This window comes from Schistocerca americana, chromosome 2 (genome assembly GCF_021461395.2).
Source record: "Schistocerca americana isolate TAMUIC-IGC-003095 chromosome 2, iqSchAmer2.1, whole genome shotgun sequence".
NCBI lineage: Eukaryota > Metazoa > Arthropoda > Insecta > Orthoptera > Acrididae > Schistocerca > Schistocerca americana.
In genome coordinates, this window is record NC_060120.1 from 114,362,901 (window position 1) to 114,386,895 (window position 23,995).

Genomic DNA, 23,995 nt, shown 5'->3' on the forward strand with positions numbered 1-23,995 from the left:
CATTTCCCTCACCCCGTATGGGCAGGCAGTGTACTGCCAACGCACGAACATTCCCCTCTTCAATCAAAAGCTTTAAATACGTAAATAAAGACGAATCTGAGCCCCACATTCGGTGCCAATTTATGTAGCAGTGGGCTCTATAATAAAGGTAAGCGTTGCCAATCCCTTTAACACTCCTACAAGGGACGTCAATGATAACTCCACATTTGCAATACAGTGGATGTCCGGCGACAACAGCGAGAGACTACAGTATAGACCAGGTATGGGCAAGTCCTGCAGACAGCACATACACACATACCTTAAGCCACAACACACGGCAACGATGACGTCATTTTCACAGAAATGCTGTACCAATTCTTATGCCATGTGTTTGTTGCTTTTTTTTATTAAAATTTCACTGATCGCTTTTCCCATTTTCTACAGTATCGCTTTATTTCTAACCAACGCAATTATTCGAATAAAAATTACTCTTTTTATAAAAAAGGTTTATTTAAAAATGAAAAATTTTAGCGCTGCTGCTACGGCTAATTCGTATTTCGGTTTTTTCACTCGGTTATCATTAAAAATTAAAAAATACTTTTTATAACCTAGACCAAACAAATACCGAAAAATACCGGTTATTCAGAACTAAAATACCGATATCGAATTAATGGATGGGAAAAACCGTTTTCCCATCCATAGAACTAGCCTTACAAGAAATGTCACAGCAGATGGAGCGAGGCAAAGTTAAATCAAATGTGCCCATCAGCCGATGCCAAGCCGACTCGACTCGCCCCGTCACACTCTCGCGTCGCTCTTTAAGCCTATTTATGAGCGACCTTCTGCTCAAAATCGGCTCCTCGAAGTGTTTGCACCTTTCGTACCTGCGTGTCCCTTTTACACGATCGACTATTTTTGTCTCAGTTGACTACTCGAGACAAGTGCATCTACTGCAGCGCCCCTGGCGTTTCATTCCTGTACTGTGAGAGTCGTCTGTTTTGAGTAGTCATTTTCGTTTACATGTCAGCACCAAAACTGCCAGTGTTGTGTGAGCTGTCTGCTCTGCAGTTTGGCACCTGAATGATGCAAATCAGGTAATGAGGTACTATCCATTTTATGGAAAAATCGAAATATGGTAACAAGCAATGACAATACAGTTTATTAATAACCAAAACAGAAATCTTAGTGTTCACCCTCCTGAGAACTGAAAGAATACGAAAAGTGTCATCCAAATATTTCAGAACACACACACACACACACACACACACACACACACACACACACACACACATGCTCGAGAAAATATTTACATGCAAACACATCATATGTAGAACGCAGCAAATAGGGCCTTTTTGCTGTATCCTTTGTATCTTGTTTTCTTGCTAAGTGCCAAATAACAACGAAAATTATTTTTCTCGACCAACACTCCTGACTTTCTCACTGTTGATATAATTTTCCCTAAAACATGGTTTCTCTTTGCATGGTTGTCATCAAAATATTTTCCTAACACAACTGGACAGTTATCTCCAAACCTATAAAATATGACTTCACCGCTGGAAATCCGCGTAGAATTTTCCCAATAGCAGGATGCAATGACAGCCACCTTATTTTTGACGTGTCTTATAATATTTCGGTATTCTACCAGCATCAGTTAAGTGTTCTTTTAAGATCTGGACTCTCTGTGCATGATAAGTGGCCAAACGCTTTAAGTAGCAAATTCTCCACGTCAAACTCACACTTCTCTATAGCATGACGGTCGACATCGTGAACACCGTGCAGGAATAATGTCGGCATTATCTTGAAAACGTAGTTTGTAAACTGGATTATCATCGCCAAAAGTAACATAGCGTTGTCGGCAGACTAAGCAGATACATTTGTGTAATTTAAATCCAGCGCTTTAAGTCTATTTTTATGTTATTATAAATATCGATCGCTTTTTCATCCGGGTCGTCAAAAAAATCAAGCAAGCAGTTTCCGATTCTGTTCTCTGAAGAGTAAAATCTGACATTTATTGGAAGTAATTGTATATCCCGTGATTTGACGCATCTGTCGAAATGCCGTAAAACACACCTGACCTTAGCTATACCACGCTATCTTCGACTGGTAACTGAAGCCGGAACATTGTAAATTAAAGATTACACCTTCGTTCTACCGAGTGATATTTTTGATGCGATTTAGGAGTAATTGAATATCACGGGACATAACTTCGTATCGTAGTCAACAGAACTGTACAATATGTTATGGTTTGCGTCATGGTAAACATTTGTCAACTCTGTAGCTGTAACTTTTTCCTCGTCTGTCGTCAATACATCGTGCTTTAAAAACTGTTGCAACGTCTTAGTACTCTTTCGACCTCTTTCGTCCAGTAGGTGTTCCGGGACGCTAACATGCAGTTTAACGTCATTCAAACTTCCACGCGATATCATAAATAATTTCACACACACTTTACAAAATGCTTATGCACGTTTGTATCAACTGTTTTCAAAAAAGAATACGAATTCTCCCACACTTGCCGGTAGGAACTCTTCTGTTTACCCTTTTTGTATTTTACGTTTTCACTGTCGTTGTCAGTTGTTTCTGAATCAGACATAACTCAAATCCAAACAAACTGTTCAAAAATAAAAATAGCAAAGTGTGCGCAACACACTAAACACTGTTTATTTTATGAATCGCATAAAAACACCGAAACTGTTATAGCGCCGGCTTACCACGAGGCAGCAGGTCAAGCGAGCGAGCGACACGGGTGACTCATTTGTTCCTCTCCAGGGGCGGCGCGGGCGTGAGCGGCCGCTGTCATTTGTCTCCGCGCCCGACACAGTTGAATCTCGCGATGCGCCATCCGTTCTTTATTTGAACTAGGCCAGGTTGACCATAAACCGGGACAATTAGTGTCCCGCAATCACACACCCCGGGCTGCATTATTAGTGCCGCCACGGGAACGGCCTCACGCGGGACGGTCGGCACCTCTAGTGCAATGATCCGAATCGTTCCGCTTGCTTGAGCGATCACAAAGTGACGTACGTTTCCGTGTTTTATCGCCGAAACATACGTGAAACCTACACTACCGGCCATTAAAATTGCTGCACCAAGAAGAAATGCAGATGATAAACGGGTATTCATTGGACAAATATATTATATTAGAACTGACATGTGATTACATTTTCACTCAATTTGCTGCTGCAAACGTCGAACTGTTCGTGCAGATGGTTGTTGTCTTGCAAACGTCCCCATCTGTTGACTCAGGGATCGAGATGTGGCTGCACGATCCATTACAGCCATGCGGATAAGATGCCTGTCATCTCGACTGCTAGTGATACGAGGCCGTTGGGATCCGCAGGGCGTTCCGTATTACCCTCCTGAACCCACCGATTCCATATTCTGTTAACAGTCATTGGATCTTGACCAACGCGAGCAGCAATGTCGCGAAACGATAAAGCGCAAACGCGATAGGCTACAATCCGACCTTTATCAAAGTCGGGAACCTGATGGTACGCATTTCTCCTCCCTACGCGAGGCATCACAACAACGTTTCACCAGGCAACGCCGGTCAACTGCTGTTTGTGTATGAGAAACGGGTTCGAAACTTTCCACATGTCAGCACGTTGTAGGTGTCGCCACCGGCGCCAACCTTGTGCGAATGCTCTGAAAAGCTAATCATTTGCATATCACAGCAAGTTCTTCCTGTCGGTTAAATTTCGCGTCTGTAGCACGTCATCTTCGTAGTGTAGCAATCTTAATGGCCAGTAGTGTACAAACGCGTGGCCGCCATCTTCTTGTAGGCGCGCGGGGTGTTGTAAAGATGACAAGATTTGACGGAAATCTCCAGAGAAAGCAACAGTACAGCCGACCATAGGGCCGTTTTTGTTGCGCAAATGTCGAATTGTTCTGTAGAGCGCTTCAATGGGGGTTATATGAGCTACCAGAAGATCATCCAAAACAATGGGAGTACAATCCTCGGGTCTAGTGCAGCAGGGGATACAACCCGTCGGCTTTGAACAATGACGTCACAAGTCGCCGGAGAGCATGTATTACAAAGATGAAAGAGCTGAGGAGAATGTTGAGAAACAAAGGAATGCGAGAGAGATAAACTTTATTTCACATATGTGAGGGCCAGTAGTATTTTCACGTTAACGATATCGCGTGTTTGTATCTTAGCATTTCTCCGCAAAATACAATGGAAAGAAATGAATGAAATTACTAGCAAAGAATACATCACGTTGCATGTATGTCAGTTGTATCTCGAAAGTCATTCGAACTGTATTGCTTAAGTGCAGTACGGGATACAAGTTCAGCGTAGTCGATTTCTTAGTTTCAACTAGCATTGCTGTCCTGTTGTTCACTTGAACTATGTATCCCCTGCTTCACTAAACCGCAAATGAAACACCCGATACAAATTAAAAGCTCATTCGAAGTGTGTTGCTTAAGTACAGTCCGGAATACGAGTTTGTCGTAAGGCGATTTCTTTGTTTTCACTACCATTACTGTCCTGTTCTTCACCTGAACGATGTATCCTCCGCTTCAGTAAACCCTAAGTGGAACACGGGATACAAATTGTAGATGTGCTGTTTATTTCGTCTCCGCTATTACTAACAGTCTTTTCTTACGTACATATCAGTATTACTGATGACAGAAGGACCTACGTATGTAATATTTGTATACCAGACTTCCATTGACCTCGATATATGTACACTGGTAACGAATAGGTGGAAATACACGTATGTTACATTTGCAACCTGTTTCATTTTATATGTTTTGATTGTTTATTTAATCTTTGCGTTTCACTTGTTGAAAGGGAACTACACATTGATCTTGTCAAAAGCCGAGAAGCGATTCTTCTTAGTGTTGTAGCTCCCTTCAGTAGCTGATAAGTGTTTATTGGCTTTTTAAAAAAAAATCTCACGAGATAGAATAAACTGATCCTACTTCATTAAGCAATCAATAAAAAAACTAAACTAAAAAATAACAGCAAAAGCGAAAATGGTAAACTGAAAGTAGAATAGATTACGAAGTCTTTTGCTGTTATGTTTTAGTTTAGTTTTTTTTATTGATTGCTTAATGAAGTAGGATCAGTTTATTCTGTCTCGTGAGATTTTCTTTTTTTTTAAAGCCAAATAACACTTGTCATCTACTGAAGCATATTGGTGGAATAAGAAAGTGAAATATGGCAAAATAGTGAAATATAGGTAAATGATCGCTTTTAGATTCACATTCAATTATTTTAATGATAGCGCTTATTAGAACACAGAATTGCTTTATTATCTATGCCTCGAAGTGAAGATATTACTATCTATGACTAAGGAATGACGTCATTGTTCAAAGCCGTCGGGTTGTATTCCCTGCTTCACTAGAGCCCAATCCTCCATCAGTTACCAGCATTACTTTCCTTTCAAACATTACAGATGCTGTACGTATCTTAGGTCTAAACTGTCAGCGCAGTAGTCGGGCAGCTGTACGCCTACAACCTCTGGATGCCAACCTTCCTTGTGAATTACTCTGCTTATTACTGAAAACCAGATCAAAATCCCAAGGGTAGTTCCTGAGATTTTTGACAGATCACGAACGCAATTTAAGTGTATAATGCCAATTTTTTAACATTTTATAGTTACAAATTAACAATTTTCGGATTCTTACCGTTACTTGCACAGTGAAATCTTGCTTCTTATCACATTTCGTGATTCTAGCTCAACAGGCATTACCCTGTAGGTTTTCATGAGTGAGTTTGTGGCAACAAATAATTGCCGCATCGTTTGATTGCACTGGCTTGCAAGTTTAAATTTTCACACCGTCAGGGGACCGTAGATTTTAATATGCGACATACATTTCAGTGTGATATGCACATCCGTTCGTGAGAAAAAGAGGTTTTGACGAAGGGTTGGTTAGACAGACAGTCAAATAAGAAATAACAGGAAAAATATTTTTTTCGTGTGATGCAATTACAGACTAACAATTTTCGAAATTTTTTTCCTTTACTTTACTGTGAAACCGACTTAAAAGCTTAAAGTTTGTACACCGCCAAGGGACCGTTGACATAATAAGTGACACGATTACAAAAAGAGCTCTTTTATCATATACACAAGAAATGTAAATGTCATTTCATCTTATGTTGTTGCGGGTGTATTACAATTATTGTTTTCGTCTTGTTCGCGATATGGTGCAAGCTTTCCAACGTGGTGCTACTTGAGTAGAGATAATGAGAAAAATATACACAAAACTGAAGGATGCATGCTAGAAAATTAATACATCAAAACTTCACATTATTAAAAATAATAGCTGTATATTTAATAGCCAAAGTGATAAATGAGCGACTACTTATTTTGCAGCCTTAAACCTTCGTCGTTGCCAAAAGATGGCGTTAGATGATTTTTAGTTTTTTACTAAATCGACTCCAAATTCGACTATATCGAACACGATAGAAATATCTCTGGTATACGAAAATCCCGTCATCGTATTAAAGTTTTAATTAATAGAAAAAATCAAATCGGCTGAGAAATTTTGATGCCTTTGTTGTTCACAAATGCATTAATGATCCATAATAATAAGTACCTAGCTCTTTGTTGCGCGTTAAGATTCAGCGTACATTTATGAGACGTAATGGAAAATCAACGAAAATGTTGCGACGGCTGTGTCCATTGATGGCACTGACGTTACGCGTTACAGATCGCAACAATAACATTATCTTTTGCGTTAACTATAGAAATGAAAACAGCAACACTATTTCGTCACATTTTGAGTGCGATGAATATATGTACAGTACTGCTCAAAATCTCACGTGCGTTCACACTGCATGCACACATCTGCCCCCAAGTAGTAAACGACAGAGACACGTTTCCAGCTCTGTCTTGCCTTGTGTAAAAGGGTTCGGTTCAGATGCCGTCTTTTCTGTTGCAGGTGCTCAGACATGGCAACAGGAAGCACAGAAACAGCTCTCCAGGCAGTATGTCAAGGAAACCAAAAATTTACTTTCAGTATTTACAAGGTCAGTAAGTGACTATAGATGTGAATCATTTTAGTTGTGGCATTAATGTCTGTGTAAACAAAGTTCTGAAGTCGTTAAGCAAGCTATACTAATTATTTGTATATGAAATAGACTAAATAACATAGACTGAAACTTTTTCTTTCCTCCTTTTTTTTTTTTTTTTTTTTTTGAAAAACGGCACTGCCGCTTCACTTATCCATATGAACCTGCTGGACGGAAGAAAACATCATATTTTACAGGATCATGTATTTTTATAATGAGATAGTGTTGTAAAGTACATGCAGAACAGCAAGAACATAATGTTGAGAATGGTTCATGCCATTAGAAATCTGACCCCAGCAGATAATCCTTATTTAGTTTTGCATGATTTCTTAAAATAACTTTTTATGAATTCTGATGTTGTTTCCTTGGTGAAGAAACAGACAGTTCTTCCAGTTTTTTGCCAACATTGTGTCCAGTGACTTCATCATTATTAAGTACTTCCCTTCCTTTGTTTTTCTAACTTGCAGTGTTGATGATTTGCCATTCACTACACTACACAGAATATCTAAATGTATAGGGTCGTTTCTACATGCTTTTGATAACATAAAGGGTTCTGTATGAAACCTCCCTGACTTCCAAATGCAGTTAAGAAAGAAACTGAGAGACATAGATATTTGTGGTTTGTGGCATCATGTAAAGTAACTCAAAAAGTTTTATACAAAAAATTAATATACTTTTACGCAGTCTCCATTCATAACCAGTAAAACATCTAGATGATACTATCTCAACTCCTGTGCAAGCAAGGATGTCTGCAGTGTTGGAGGCTATTGCATCCATGATACTTCTGTGAATATTACCAAGGTCATGTAATGGCTGGGCATATAAAATGTCTGTCATGTAACCTCACAGGAAGAAAGTGAGAGGGGTTATGTCTGGAGATTGTGATGGCCACTTGGTTGGTCTGTCACATCCCACTCATCTCTGTGGAAATATTCTGTCCAGGAAGTCACGAACATGTGAACTCCAATGTATTGGCGCATCACCCTGTTGGGAGATCACAATTAGCTGCAGGGGAAGAAGCTGAGGGCCAGCAAATTGCTGAAGTACGCCCAAATAAATGGCTCCTGTTACTGTTTGCTCAACGAAGAAAAGCTGCAGAACTATGCTGGCTTTCATCCACACACAACTCATATTCACTTTCTTGCAGTTTCTGGCATGAGCCCGAAAACAGTGGGGGTTTTCTTTGAATGTTATGGCATTCACCTTCCCACACAAATGGAAGTTAGCTTTGTCAGAGAAAACTGCATTACCATGATAGGGTTTTCCCCAACCCTGTCCAACATATCAGGGAAATTTGGGGTGAGCTACAAATCATTTCAATTCAGTGCCTGCACAATTTGAAATTCGTAAGCATACAGATGAATTTGTTTATGCAGCACATTGTGAGCTGTTGAGTAAGGGATGTTTAGCTCATGTCATGCTGTGTGAGCTGACTTTGATGGGCTTCTGTGAAAGGGCTCTCTCATGTACTCTGCCATTTAATTAAATGTGCCTTTTCTACCAAAACCTCAGTACCTGTTTACACTCCCATTGGCTAGGTCGTCATAACATCTTGTGGTTACCTGTGAAATTCACGTCAAAATTTTCTCTGGACAGCAAGCATTATGCTCTCTTTTGTGATATAGTCATTTCTGGTAACTCTTTAGTACTTTAAGTGAAACAAGTGAAACTTCATGGAAAAATCGTGCAAAACTTTTTGTGTTGCTTTACATGGTGCCACAAACCACAAGTACCTGCATCTTGTAGTTTTTATTAAAACTACATTTGGAAATCAAGGAGATTTCATACGGACACCCTGTACAAAAGGGGACATCAGTTAAATAAGAGCTATCTGTATAGCTGTTATGTAACTGAAATCCAATTGTGTTTTAACATTTATAATCGAGGCACAACTTTACTACTGCCTGGTCATTGTCTTAACAGTCTATGTATTACTCAAATATGAGTCAGTCAGTTGTATATTGGAAATTTACATAATAGGTGACCAAGATACATGGTACTGTTACCAAGGACACCCATACAATATTTTATAGGGGGCTTAGACCTGAGTGTATGGTATATTTTTAATATTTTGGAAGACAAGTGGCTACTTGGAATCTTTATGATGCCAGTGGTACTCAGTGAAACAAAAAAATCATGGTAGTAGGACGGTTAAGAAAGGAGATACAAGAGATGTCAGTAACCACCAAACTGTTTCATTAATGACATCATGTTCCAAAATTTTTGAGAAGGTGATGTATTCTACAATAATATCTCACCTGAGCAACAGTAATATCCTCAGTAAATCACAGTTTGGATTTTGTAAGAGCTGCTCTACGGACCAAATTTTAAATAACAAAATAGTGCCGACTGGTATTTTCTGCAGTATATCTGAGGTATTTGACTCTGTGAATCACCATATTCTCTTAGATAAATAGGGATTTTGTGGAATCGATGGTGTAGCCAACCAATGGATAATGTCATATCTAACCAAAATAATGTTGAAAGTTTTACTGAAGAATTCAACCATTGTAGTCTAATGAACAAGAAGCAGAGTTACACTGAAGAGCCAAGGAAACTGGTACACCTGACTAATATCATGCAGGGCCCCTGCAAACATGCAGAATGACATGGCATGGACTCTGCTGATATCACAAGTAGTGCTGGAGGGAATTGATGCCATGAATCCTGCAGGGCTGTCCATAAATCCCTAAGAGTATGAGGGGACGGAGATATCTTCTGAACAGCACGTTGCAATGCATCCTAGATATCCTCAATAATATTCATGTCTGGGGAATTTGGTGGCCAGTGGAAGTGTTTAAACTCAGAAGTGGGTTCCTAGAGCCACTCTGTAGCAATTCTGGATGTATGGGATGTCACATTGTCCTGCTGGATTTGCCCAAGTCCATGGGAATGCACAATGGACATGAGTGGATATAGGTGATTAAACAGGATGCTTTCATACATGTCACCCATCAGAGTCATTTCTAGACATATCGGAATCCCATATCACTCCAACTGCATATCCCCCACACCATTACAGAGCCTCCATCAGCTTTAACAGTCCCCTGCTGACATTCCGGGTCCATGGATTCATGAGGTTATCTCCATACCTGTAAGCGTCCATCCACTCAATACAATTTGAAATGAGACTTGTCCAACCAGGCAACATCTTTCCAGTCATCAACAGTCCAAAGTCACTGTTGATGGGGCCCAAGCGAGGGGTAAAGCTCTGTGTCATGCAGTCAGCAAAGGTACATGAGTGGGCCCATATCAATGATGTTTTGTTGAATTGTTTGCATGCTGACTGTAGTAACACTGTTCACGTTTACGTCGCACTTCACTTAGCGTAGACCGGAACTGTGTCCTAGGCATGCCCGATGTTAACTGACTGGGCACGGCCCATGCTGCCTGAGTTGTTGTTGTTACGCCGGCAGAGGTCGCGTCCGAATTCTCACGTGCCCTGTGGTGGACGGGACTCTACTTGCGGCAACTACCGTCCGTGACGTGCCGTGCTGATGTGCACCACGCTTCCAGCTGTTGACCTGCGGCGTGAGAGACTTCATATGATTGAGCAATGGACAGGACTTCATCAAGGGAAGGGTCTTCTAACTGCAGGGCCCGTTGCTGGACCTCCCTATCAGGGGCCAAACGAACAATGGCGTTGCGTACCATAACGTGACAATGTTGAGTGTTTATGGAAAAAGTTCAAGGCCATCGTAACATGCGTTTTAGACAGGTACGTGCCGAGTAAAACTGTGAGGGACGGGAAAAACCCACCGTGGTACAACAACAAAGTTAGGAAACTACTGCGAAAGCAAAGAGAGCTCCACTCCAAGTTTAAACGCAGCCAAAACCTCTCAGACAAACAGAAGCTAAGCGATGTCAAAGTTAGCGTAAGGAGGGCTATGCGTGAAGCGTTTAGTGAATTCGAAAGTAAACTTCTATGTACCGACTTGACAGAAAATCCTAGGAAGTTCTGGTCTTACGTTAAATCAGTAAATGGCTCGAAACAGCATATCCAGACACTCCGGGATGATGATGGCATTGAAACAGAGGATGACACGCGTAAAGCTGAAATACTAAACACCTTTTTCCAAAGCTGTTTCACAGAGGAAGACCGCACTGCAGTTCCTTCTCTAAATCCTCGCACAAACGAAAAAATGGCTGACATCGAAATAAGTGTCCAAGGAATAGAAAAGCAACTGGAATCACTCAATAGAGGAAAGTCCACTGGACCTGACGGGATACCAATTCGATTCTACACAGAGTACGCGAAAGAACTTGCCCCCCTTCTAACAGCCGTGTACCGCAAGTCTCTAGAGGAACGGAAGGTTCCAAATGATTGGAAAAGAGCACAGATAGTCCCAGTCTTCAAGAAGGGTCGTCGAGCAGATGCGCAAAACTATAGACCTATATCTCTTACGTCGATCTCTTGTAGAATTTTAGAACATGTTTTTTGCTCGCGTATCATGTCATTTCTGGAAACCCAGAATCTACTATGTAGGAATCGACATGGATTCCGGAAACAGCGATCGTGTGAGACCCAACTCGCCTTATTTGTTCATGAGACCCAGAAAATATTAGATACAGGCTCCCAGGTAGATGCTATTTTTCTTGACTTCCGGAAGGCGTTCGATACAGTTCCGCACTGTCGCCTGATAAGCAAAGTAAGAGCCTACGGAATATCAGACCAGCTGTGTGGCTGGATTGAGGAGTTTTTGGCAAACAGAACACAGCATGTTGTTATCAATGGAGAGACGTCTACAGACGTTAAAGTAACCTCTGGCGTGCCACAGGGGAGTGTTATGGGACCATTGCTTTTCACAATATATATAAATGACTTAGTAGATAGTGTCGGAAGTTCCATGCGGCTTTTCGCGGATGATGCTGTAGTATACAGAGAAGTTGCTGCATTAGAAAATTGTAGCGAAATACAGGAAGATCTGCAGCGGATAGGCACTTGGTGCAGGGAGTGGCAACTGACCCTTAACATAGACAAATGTAATGTATTGCGAATACATAGAAAGAAGGATCCTTTATTGTATGATTATATGATAGCGGAACAAACACTGGTAGCAGTTACTTCTGTAAAATATCTGGGAGTATGCGTACGGAGCGATTTGAAGTGGAATGATCATATAAAACTAATTGTTGGTAAGGCGGGTACCAGGTTGAGATTCATTGGGAGAGTGCTTAGAAAATGTAGTCCATCAACAAAGGAGGTGGCTTACAAAACACTCGTTCGACCTATACTTGAGTATTGCTCATCAGTGTGGGATCCGTACCAGGTCGGGTTGACGGAGGAGATAGAGAAGATCCAAAGAAGAGCGGCGCGTTTCGTCACTGGGTTATTTGGTAACCGTGATAGCGTTACGGAGATGTTTAATAAACTCAAGTGGCAGACTCTGCAAGAGAGGCGCTCTGCATCGCGGTGTAGCTTGCTCGCCAGGTTTCGAGAGGGTGCGTTTCTGGATGAGGTATCGAATATATTGCTTCCCCCTACTTATACTTCCCGAGGAGATCACGAATGTAAAATTAGAGAGATTAGAGCGCGCACGGAGGCTTTCAGACAGTCGTTCTTCCCGCGAACCATACGCGACTGGAACAGGAAAGGGAGGTAATGACAGTGGCACGTAAAGTGCCCTCCGCCACACACCGTTGGGTGGCTTGCGGAGTATCAATGTAGATGTAGATGTAGATGTGGGCATACGACTCTCGTGAGTGCTCCGTGACAAAATGACACTTGCGACTAAGACCGTGCAGGGTAGCGGCCCATGCCCGGTAAGACTGATGGGGCCATATTCTGGCTGTTTACATATCTCTATATTTGAATATATATGCCTGTACTAGTTTCCTTGGTGCTTCTGTGTAGTTCTTTTTGTGAATAACGTGTTGTAATCAATTCAAGCATTCATACAGCAACAGAAGGAATGGTAAACAATGTTCTTAAAAGTATCATTGCCTCGTTATCCGCGAATAGTCTCAACCACAATTTTAAAAGGACACAACATATTCAGTTCTGCATATCTTCTGGTACTACCACCAATGATACATATAACACATGGTGAGGAAATAATAAATAGGATGGAAACTTTAAAATTCTTAAGTGTCCATATACAGTAGATGAGAATATAAACTGGAAAAAGCACATTGTGGAACTCATAAAACTAGTCAGTTCAGTCAAACAGTGGAAACTCCAGGCAGGAATATCAACAACGTAGGAAAAGAATGATTGCTTCTTACCATAAAGGAAACACATTAACTTGCAGACAGGCACAATCAAAAGACACTTACATAAATTAGCTTTTGGCCACAGCCTTCATCAGTAAAAGAGAGAGACACACATGATTCATACACACAAGCAAGCACACCTCTTGCACACATGACAACCAACTCTAGCATCTCACTCAGATTTGCACTTAGAATCATTGCAATTCTTGGAGAGAGGCAAATCAGTAAGTTGACATATTTCGCATATTTTCATTCAGTAATGTCATGTGGAATAATATGTGGTATCTTATCTTTAACAAATAAGGTCTTCATTGCTCAAAAGTATGCTGTAAGAGTAATATGGGTTGCTCACCAATAGTAATCTTGCAGACATAAGTTAAGGAGGTAGGCATTTTGACTGCGACTTCACTGTAAGTTTATTTTATCATGAAGTTTGTTGCAAATAGAGCAGTGCAGCTTGAATAAAATAGTAATGTAGATAATAACAGTACAAAAAGAAAAATACATTTGTTACACCACATTAATGTAATTTTTAGCACAAAATAGGGCATGCTATGCTGCAACCAAAATTTTTGATCGCTTACCCATTGATATAAAATGTCTGACAGACAGCGAAGTACAATTCGAAAATAAACTGAAGAAGTTTCTCCTTGACAGTTCCGTAGAAGAATTTCTATTATTATGCTCTGTAAATGTTGGTGGATGGAATTATTAACTCACATCTTTATGTTTCCTTCTTTAAAATAACACCTGTAACTGATCAGCATGTAGGCATATTTACAGTATAATTTGTGATGAGAATATAAAATGACACATTCCACATGGAACTTGAAACTAACTAAGAATATGTTTTTCCTGTAATGTTGCTGCTTCACTGACAAAAACTCATAAGTATCAAATAATTCCTACCTGTCTAGGCGACAATCTGAAGTCAAAACATGACTTGTACCAAAATGCAGGAAATTACACTAGCAATAATGTGCCCAATTCCCTAAGCAAGTAAAATACCAGTTATTGTGCATATTGTTCATTACTTTAATGATTCATTTGCTTTTTATCTCAATGGAACTAATATTTAAAAAAATAATAAATAAAATCATTTCTCTCATCTCTGAAGGAGGCAAAAATTATATATAACACTTCAGTTATATGGAGTATTAAAAATATATTTCAATTGAAGAAACTCACTTTAATTCGCAGGTTCTTGTACATCTCATAAATTATTCAACATGTGCAGTTTTCCTCTTTCACTTTCAGATAACTCCATATCTTTTAAAGCGATGCAACTACCATTTTATTTGCATGTCAAGTTCTGTAGGACCAAATTGAAGAGCATATCACCGAGGTCATGGAATGTGTCAGTACATGAAATTACAACATTAAAGTACTAACAGATAAAATAAATGTTTATGAACCCAAAAAAAGTCACTCCATAACTTTAAGTAAATGCAATCAAGAATACAATAAGAACCAGCTTAATTTTTCAAGGAACTCCTTGACAGAATAGAAAGAGTGACCCATGAGGAAACTCTTCAGTTTAGATTTGAAAGCGCATGGATTACTGCTAAGATTTTTGAATTCGAGTGATAGCTTATTGCAAATGGATGCAGCAGTATACTGCACACCTTTTTGCACAAGAGTTAAGGAAGTCCGATACAAATGCAGGTTTGATTTCTGCCGAGTATTAACCGAGTGAAAGCTGCTTATTCTTGGGAATAAGTTAATATTGTTAACAAGAAATGACAGTAAGGAATATATATATTGAGAGGCCAATGTCAAAATACCCAGTCTCGTGAACAGGGGTTGACATGAGGTTCGTGAACTTACACCACGTATTGCCCAAAACACCCGTTTCTGAGCCAAAAATATCCTTTTAGAATGGGAAGAGTTACCCCAAAATATAATATCGTACAACATAAGCGAATGAAAATAAGCAAAGTAGACTAATTTTCATGTCAAACGATCACTCACTTTTGATACTGTTCGAATAGTAAAAATGGCAGATTAAGTCTTTGAGTAAGATCCAGAACGTGGGCTTTCCACGACAGTTTACTATCTATCTGAACACCTAGAAATTTGAACTGTTCAGTTTCACTAATCATATGCCCATTCTGTAAAATTAAAATGTTGGGTTTTGTTGAATTCTGTGTCAGAAACTGTAAAAACTGAGTCTTACTGTGATTTAGCGTTAGTTTATTTTCTACAAGCCATGAACTTAGGTCATGTACTGCACTATTTGAAACTGAGCCAATGTTGCACACATCGTCTGTTACTACCAAGCTAGTGTCATCAGCAAACAGAAATATTTTAGAATTACCTGTAATACTAGAGGGCATATCATTTGTATAAAAAAGGAACAGGAGTGGCCCCAACACTGATCCCTGGGGCACCACCTACTTGACAGTACCCCATTCAGACCCCACATCACAGCTGTTATCAACATTGTGAATAATGACCTTTTGCTGCCTGTTGCTAAAGTAAGAGTTGAACCAATTGTGAGCTACTCCCCGTATTAGGTAATGGTCCAACTTCTGGAGCAATATTTTGTGATCACTACAACCAAATGCCTTAGTTAAATAAAAAAAATATGCCAAGCATTCGAAACCTGTTGTTTAGCCCATCCAGTACCTCACAGAGAAAGGAGAATATAGCATTTTCAGTTGTTAAACGACTTCTAAATCTGAACTGTACATTTGATAGCAAATTGTGCGATATAAAATTATCAATTATCCTTATATACACAGCCTTTTCAATAACTTTTGCAAACACTGATGGCATAGAAATAGGTCTAAAGTTATCTACATTATCCCTTTCTCCTTATTTATAAAGCGGCTTTACTACTGAGAACTTTAATTGCTCAGGAAACTGACCATTCCTAAATGAAAAATTACAAATATGGGTAAATACAGGGCTAACATGTGCAGTACAGTACTTTAATATTCTGCGAGGCACTCCATCATATCCATGAGAGTCCTTAATCTTCAGTGATTTAATTACTGACTCAATCTCCCCCTTGTCTGTATCATAGAGGAGTATTTCAGACATTGATCTCGGAAAGGCATTTGCCAAGAGAGTTATATGATTTCGTACAGAAACTAATTTTTTATTTAATTCACCAGCAATGCTCAGAAAATGATTGTTAAATACTGTACATATATCTGGTTTATCGGTAACAGAAATATTTTTACTGTGAACTGACTTCATATCGTCGACCTTGTGCTGGTGACCAGACACTTCCTTCACAACTTACCATATGCTTTTAATTTTATCCTATGAATTAGCAATTCTATTTGCATACCACATACTCTTTGCCTTCCTAACAACATTTTTAAGTACCTTACAATACTGTTTGTAATGGGCCACTGTAGCTTGATTGTGACTACTTCTAACATTTTGATATAATTCCCGCTTTGTTCTACAAGATATCCTTATCCCACTAGTCAGCCACCTGGGCTGCCTATTACTGCTAGTACCCTGTTTTGAACATTCTAATGGAAAACAACTCTCTAACAGCATGAGAAATGTGTTAAGGAAAGCATTGTATTTATCATCTATGTTATCGACACTATAAACATTCTGCCACTCTTGTTCCTTGACAAGGTTTAAAAAAACTCTCTATTGCTGTTGGATTAACTTTCCTACATAGTTTGTAATTAAACATGACATTGATTTGAGTAGAAAAGCCTTTTAGTGTTAAAATTTGTGCAACATGGTCTGAAAAGCCATTCACACTTTTACTAACAGAATGCCCATCTAATAATGAAGAATGAATAAAAATATTGTCTATGGCTGTGCTACTGTTCCCCTGCACCCTAGTTGGAAGAAACACAGTCTGCATCTTATTGTATGAATTTAGGAGATCTACCAACATCCTTTTTCTTGCACTATCATATAGAAAATTAATATATAAGTAATTTCTGGTACTTTCTACAAAGTAACAAGAACCCTCTCTAGCTTGAGCAGAAATGCTCTGAAGTTATAGTTAGGGGACCTATAAACAACTGCAATTAGAAGTTTAGTTTCACAAAATTCAACTGCCCCTGCACAACATTTAAATATCTGTGCACTGCAGTGCCGTGATGCATCTATGGACTCAAATGGAATACTGCTTTTTACATACATAGCCGCTCCCCTACTCTGTAAGGAACTCCTTGAGAAACAGCCAGCTAATCTGTAGCCTAGTAAAGGAAGCCTCTGAAATGTCAAATTATTTAAGTGGTGCTTTGATATACCAATAATTTCAGAGTCAACATCTATAAGTAGTTCACTAACTTTATCTCTAATTTAATGATAAATCATAACTACAAAATTTCAGTAAAACAAATACTAAAAGAAAATATTTCTTTGTTTTCTAGCGCACATAATTCTCAAGTCAATCTATGTAGTGGAAGCTCCATTTCTTGATTATTAGTAAATTCCCCTTCATTTCCATGCCTGAATGCTCAAGAAAAGGAGGATACTGTCACTTCCCACACAAAAATAAGGGTAGCAAAAGTGAGAAAGCCAGGGAACACTAGATGACCCTAATGAATTTGTAGAAATATTTTATCAAGCAACTTGGAATATAATAAAAAGTGAGGGCAATTTAGGCAAAGGGCAAACCACAGTCCAAACAGATTTCAGTATCCTGAATAAATAATTTGTATAAACTGTTCCATTTCAAATTCTTCATTCAGTAAAAATCATTATAATAGTTGTTCAGCCGCAGTATATCTGCTTAAACATAAAAACCAGCTATCAATCAATTCTCTTGGTCAAGAATCATCTAAGATAACATTGTAAAATCTATAAATAAACTAAAAAACAGAGGATTACTATGGGGTTAGTAACAACATTATTAAATATGCAGCCTATGCAATCATGATGCCACTAAAATATCTGGTGAATTATATTCTCGATGAAGGTGCATACAGTGAATGTCTGAAAATTACAATTACACTCCTGTTCTAAAAAAGAAAAGGTGACAGAAAAATGCCAAACAATTAAAGATCCATATCAGTAGTTCCACTAAACAAAATTCCTAGAAAGCAGTATACATATGCAAAGTTACAATTATTTTGAAAGTACATGCTAATTGCAAGTTTGGCTTTTGATCTCATGTATCAGCAATAAAAACACTAGAATGTCTCCTCGGTAATTTATATGAAGCCCACTGTTAGTTTTAAGCAAAGCCTTTGACTATGTCACACATGATAAATGATAAAAAAGCCAGAACATTATGGTGTTGTAGATAAGTGGCTACAACTATTTCAGTCATACTTAAGCAGTTGGAGACAATTAGTAAAGGCCAACAACCAAAAGCCAACACCCATGAAAATAAAGGGAGAAATTCCTCAAGGCTCAGTGCTTTGTCCTTTCCTGTTAGCTGTGTACACCATTGACTTCCCAAATTACATCCCATATGACAATGTATTGCATATTGATGACATGACACTAATTACAGATGGAGAAAATCTACAAGATACCCTACATTTCAACAAAGTAGGAACTGAAATGAGCAGTGGCTGGTACAGGGCCCATCTTTTATCTATAAATAAAATAAAACAGGAAATTTAATTCAGCCCACAGACATTCAAACAGATACAAAAATGCTAAATTGCTGGGATTACATGTAGATCAAAACTTACACGGGATAGACATACAAATTATACACATGGAAAACTTGCTCATGCTCTCTTCCTACTTCACAACCTGAAACACACTATTAGTAAAAAAATATTAATTTCTGCATACTTTGTTTTCTTTGAATCACAACTGCTGTATGGAGCACTACTTTGGTGTAACCCCAACCCTCAACCGGATTGTTTGCACCTTGGAACTGCAATCTTGAAGCACAATACAGCTGGCCATGGCACCAGAGTCAACCAATCCCTGTCAGTACCTTCTAGAACCTCATTGACTCTCTTTTTGTCTTGCAGTAGTCAGCATTACAAAGGTGATTATTCAGGCTTTCGACAGGTGGTCACATTGATGTGACTGGACAGTGCATTAACACTGCATAGTGTGTGTGTATGTATCATTATTGTAATATCACTGTTATTTTAGCATATGCATTTACTTGTCCTGTACATGCGTGTTTGCATAAAATAATTAATATTGTCTTGTTTCTATATATTGAACACACTGAGGAAGTCAGTTGTAAGGAAAACATACTGAAAGGCAAACGAAGATTCTGTTCTCTAAGAGAAATAACTGTATGGATACCTCTGTCCATGCTCTAGTTTCTCTTACAGGATGTATCTACAATGGAGACAGAATTGTTCTACAATCATTCTCAAATACTTGTTCCCTAACTTTGCTGATTGGTGCATCACCAAAAGACTACTGCCTTGATATCCTTGATACCTATCTAAAATTCCTTTCCACCAAAATGCTATGTTTGTGAACATTTACCTTCTTGTCAGAGAGATGTTGTCACCTCTGAAAAGTAACTTCTGTGTAGTCCCTTTTAACATTAATACTTTGTTTTTTTACAGATTCTTTCAGAAGTGGAAGGGAACCTGTTCTTTTCTCCAGCAAGCATGCAAGTAATTTTAGCTCTTGTACATCTTGGTGCAAAGGGCAAGACTGCTCAGGAGATTGCAAATGGACTGAATCTTCCATCTGATAAGAAGGCCATTGAGGATGGCTTTAGAGAGTTAATGAATCAGTTAAAGGTTTGTATGAATCATCTGTTGTATGGTTTTAAATTACTTGTGTATTAAGACTCATATGAGTAAATAATCTATCAATACTAAAAAATTGTAAAACGGTTAAATTTAAAAAATAAAACAGTAACAATAATGGCAGGACCATGAAAGATTTAGAAGAAATAAAGATTGGATTCCCAGAAAGGAGGTACCATTATTTCTGCATTGGAAGATTATTTTTAGTTTTAATTTATTTTATTCTTAATTATTATTATTATTATTTTTAACAAATGTTTGAGGAAGTGGGTTGGAAAAATGGTTTAAATTGTAATGGGTGAATCACAGTTTAAATAAACACTGACTAAGTAGTGTAACTGGAATACAGCAGCTCTTTTGAGATGCAAGATCTTGAATTATAGTGATTTAATGATGCTGTGCTTGGTTTAATTTGTGAAATACCGAAGCAGAGCCTGCAACCATTATATGTGTAGGTTCTTAATAATAATAAATTAAAACAGTAACAATAATGGCAGGACCATGAAACACTTGGAAGAAATAAAGATTGAATTCCCAAGAATGAGGTACCATTGTTTCTGCATTGGAAGATTATTTTTAGTCTTAATTTATTTTATTTTTATTTTATTATTATTATATTTTTAAACAAATGTTTGAGGGAGTGGTTGGAAAAATGGTTTAAATTGTAATGGGTGAATCACAGTTTAAATAAACACTGACTAAGTAGGGTAACTGGAATACAGCAGCCCTTTTGAGATGCAAGATGTTGAATTATAGTGATTATAAATTATTGTGGACTCTAGGCAAAGACCAATGATTTCATGTACCTGTTAATGTTGCCCTGTTTGGTTTAATTTGTTAAATGGCAAAGCAGGAGCCTGCAACCATTATATGAGTAGGTTGTTAATAACAAGACTTCAGGCTCATAATCAGAAAATCTGTCAGTAAACACCACAATTTGTGTGTGAACACAAAATACTTATGAGGTATTAAGAACAAATATACTTAGTTTCATTGACAAACAAGTTAAGTAATGGAAAAAACACTTACTACAGAGTATCATGTTGAAGAGGAATTTATCATGGCATTGGTGCTCAGCTAAGAGTGTTCCCCTATTAAAAAATCAGATTCATAACATACCACTAGGTGGCATAGTTGTAGTGATGCTGGGATTGTGTGTTAAATGTTGATGTACATTTGTTAACAAGAACAACTGCAGGAACAAGTGCAAAACTATAAAACATCAATTATTATTTTTGTATCGAGGACAGTACAATATTTATTTACAAAATCAAACGTATCTACAATATATACTCAGGATTTTATACAAGTCAAATTGGTTTTGAGGCCAGAAACTGGCAGTCCTCATTCCTGGAACACTTGCCGTGACCAGGTCATCAAGTGTGCAAGATTCAGGCAACTTTGGGCAGATTCTCCACATTCACAGGTTGCATCTCCAGAAATGTATCCCCATTGTTTCAAGTTTTGTTTGCACTGCATCACTCCAGTCCACAGTCTGTTCAGTCTTCCACGTCCGATGGCGTAGTTGGAAACCAGCAGCAGGCTATTACTTTAGGTTTTGGCTATTATTTCCAATTATTTTGTCCCACCACAGCTCAATTAGGTGAGTGGGAGGTGAAGATGTAATTGCTTCAGTTGTTTGCAGGAAACTCTTTCTGGACTTCAGCCTTGAACACGGTGCTTCACTTCCAAACAAGGGGTGCCTGGGATCATTTTCCTATTTTTGTTTTCAACTTCTGCCACTGTTCTTCGTCTTATCTCCACGGGTGCTATGCCTGCCAGGTGGTAGATTTTGTCAACTGGAGTTGGTCGTAGGCAACCTGTTATAATGCAGGCTGTCTGATTGAGAGTGGTATCAGCATGCTTGGTGTATGCAGAGTTCTGCCTGACTGGTGCTGCATACTCAGCTGTGGAGAAACATAAAGCTAAGGCAGATGTGCATAGGACATACGGTTGAGCTCCCCATGAGCTATTAGTGAGCTTGCGTATTATATTATTTCAGCTGCAGACTTTGAGCTTTGCTTTCTCGAAGTGATCTTCGAAAATGAGAGCCCAGTCAAACTTTACTCCGACGTATGTAGGGGTGTATGTATGTTGTAATTGTATTCCCCTCCAAGTTATGTCCTATTTTCGTCTAGCGTGTCTATTTCTCAAGTGAAACACACACACACATGTGTTTTGGTTGGGTTAGACTTTAGGTGGTTGGTGTCATAGAATTTTGTCAGGTCTTCAAGGGCTGCAGTCAGTTTCATTTCCACCTCTTGAAATGTACATTCTTGGGCTGCAGCTGCTGTATTGTCGGCATAGATGACAGATTGGTCATTGGTGTAGATATTGTACAGCAGTGGCGCCATCACATTGCCTTGGGGATGACCATTCTTCCGTATTCTCTGTCAACTTTTCTTGTTATTCAGGATGACGAAGAACTGCCTGTTTTGAAGTACGTGCTGGGTGAACTTCATTAATCAATAGAACTTGGTGACTGTATAAATCTTCCTTATGAGTGAGTTGCAATTTACTGTATCATACACTGCTGTTAGGGCCACGAATGCCACACCTGTAATTTGCCCTCTCTCATATCCATTCTCTATGTGCTGAGTTAGGTTGAGGATCTGGCCACAACATGATTTTCCTGGCCAAAATCCTGCCTGTTGCTTGATTAGGCTCCTGTCTACATAACCTGATATGAGGTTCAGGATCATTCTTTCCAACAGTTTGCATACAACAATAAACCATGCTAAAGAGCTTTTTCTTTAAGGAAAACTAAGAATCATAATTATTAGTGCACAAAGATCACATTAAAAAAAAGTACATCTTTAATACTTTTGGTATGAGGAAGGAATAATGGGGAGGTATAATGCTAACTGATATTGATGGCTTCGAAATATTTTTATAAAAGCTACTGCTTACTTTTGGCTCTCTAGGGGATGATTAATGTTAAAGGCTCTCTAGGGGATGATGTAATGTTCACTTGGCAGTGCCAGTTTTTGCATTGCATCATGATTTAGTAAAACATATGCAGCTGGTTGAGCAAAGCGAAATCACTTTAGTCTGACCATGACTGCCTGCCAACACTACTCCAACATGAAGATGTCATATGTGGCTAGTCCCATTGCAGCATGTGCTGTTTGCGCTGTAGACCCAGTACAAAGTAGTCCTCTCCAAAATGACAATAATTTTTACTAATTTCACACATTTTGGCATTATAAAATGAATTATACGGGTTTAAAAGTTACTTCGATCATTCTAAATGAAATATATTTATTCTGCTGAAGCTCAAATGGGAAAATTCTCCACAATGTGTATCTCACGGATACAGACATGGCTACAATGCATAAGAGCTCCAATTTCTGGTGGAAACAAATCACATGTGCAACTAATATTTTTGAGATCTTCAGAGTCCGTTGTATGCTGTCTGCTATGTTATTGTAATGCCATAAAGAGGAGCAGTGGAGGACAAGGGGGACAGGGTGGACAGAAGTGCTGTGAAATAATCTCAGCATATGTAAACGAGAGCCAGCTATTTCCACCATTTGTAAACTTGAAATACAGAGAAAAAAACCTATTGTAGGTCTATTAGGTATTGCACAATCAATTATATAAGATAAAAGCGAAAGTTTTTAATTGTATATAGATGTTACTAAATTATTGCAGCCCTAATTGCATGAGAATGTGATATATTCTGTATAATCTTATTTACAATCCAAGAGTATGTCAGGATAGGGTGAACATGAACCAGAATACAGAAATATGCACCAGAGTACAGAGGAAATAAGGTGGTAGAGCACAGAACATTGACAAAAATTTATTGTTATTGACTTATAATCGCCACTTTGCTAATAAAGTCACAGTACAATAAAAGTCTTAAAATTTACAAGCACCAAAACAGCAATGAAGAACATGAATACTGTTTACAGTCCTTATAAGAGATCATTTATTCCATGATTAGTTGAACGTAGGGAAATGATATGCATTTACACACGTAGCCTTTACTGTCAGAAAACAATCACTGTGTGGGTAAAAATCATCTTCCTAACATAGTTCCAGAGATATGATGTCATCAACAATGAGACGTGTGAGAAACTGCCACATCACACATGATATTTAAATTTATTACTTC

At 38.6% G+C, this 23,995-nt stretch overlaps 1 protein-coding gene across 2 annotated transcripts in view; it reads left to right on the forward strand.

Annotated features, from left to right (window-relative positions):
* The first annotated feature begins 958 nt into the window (after positions 1 to 958).
* The window catches only part of LOC124596242 (serpin B8-like), a 211,746-nt gene continuing 188,709 nt past the window's right edge, over positions 959 to 23,995 (forward strand). Inside the window, exons 1-3 of one of the 2 annotated variants that reach the window (XM_047135304.1) lie at positions 959 to 1,073; positions 6,868 to 6,955; positions 19,687 to 19,866. In XM_047135304.1, the coding sequence (XP_046991260.1) occupies positions 1,060 to 1,073; positions 6,868 to 6,955; positions 19,687 to 19,866 (282 nt within the window). In that variant the 5' untranslated portion in view covers positions 959 to 1,059. Of the gene's footprint in view, positions 1,082 to 6,867; positions 6,956 to 19,686; positions 19,867 to 23,995 lie in introns of both variants that reach the window. The other variant, XM_047135305.1, reaches the window with a different exon arrangement.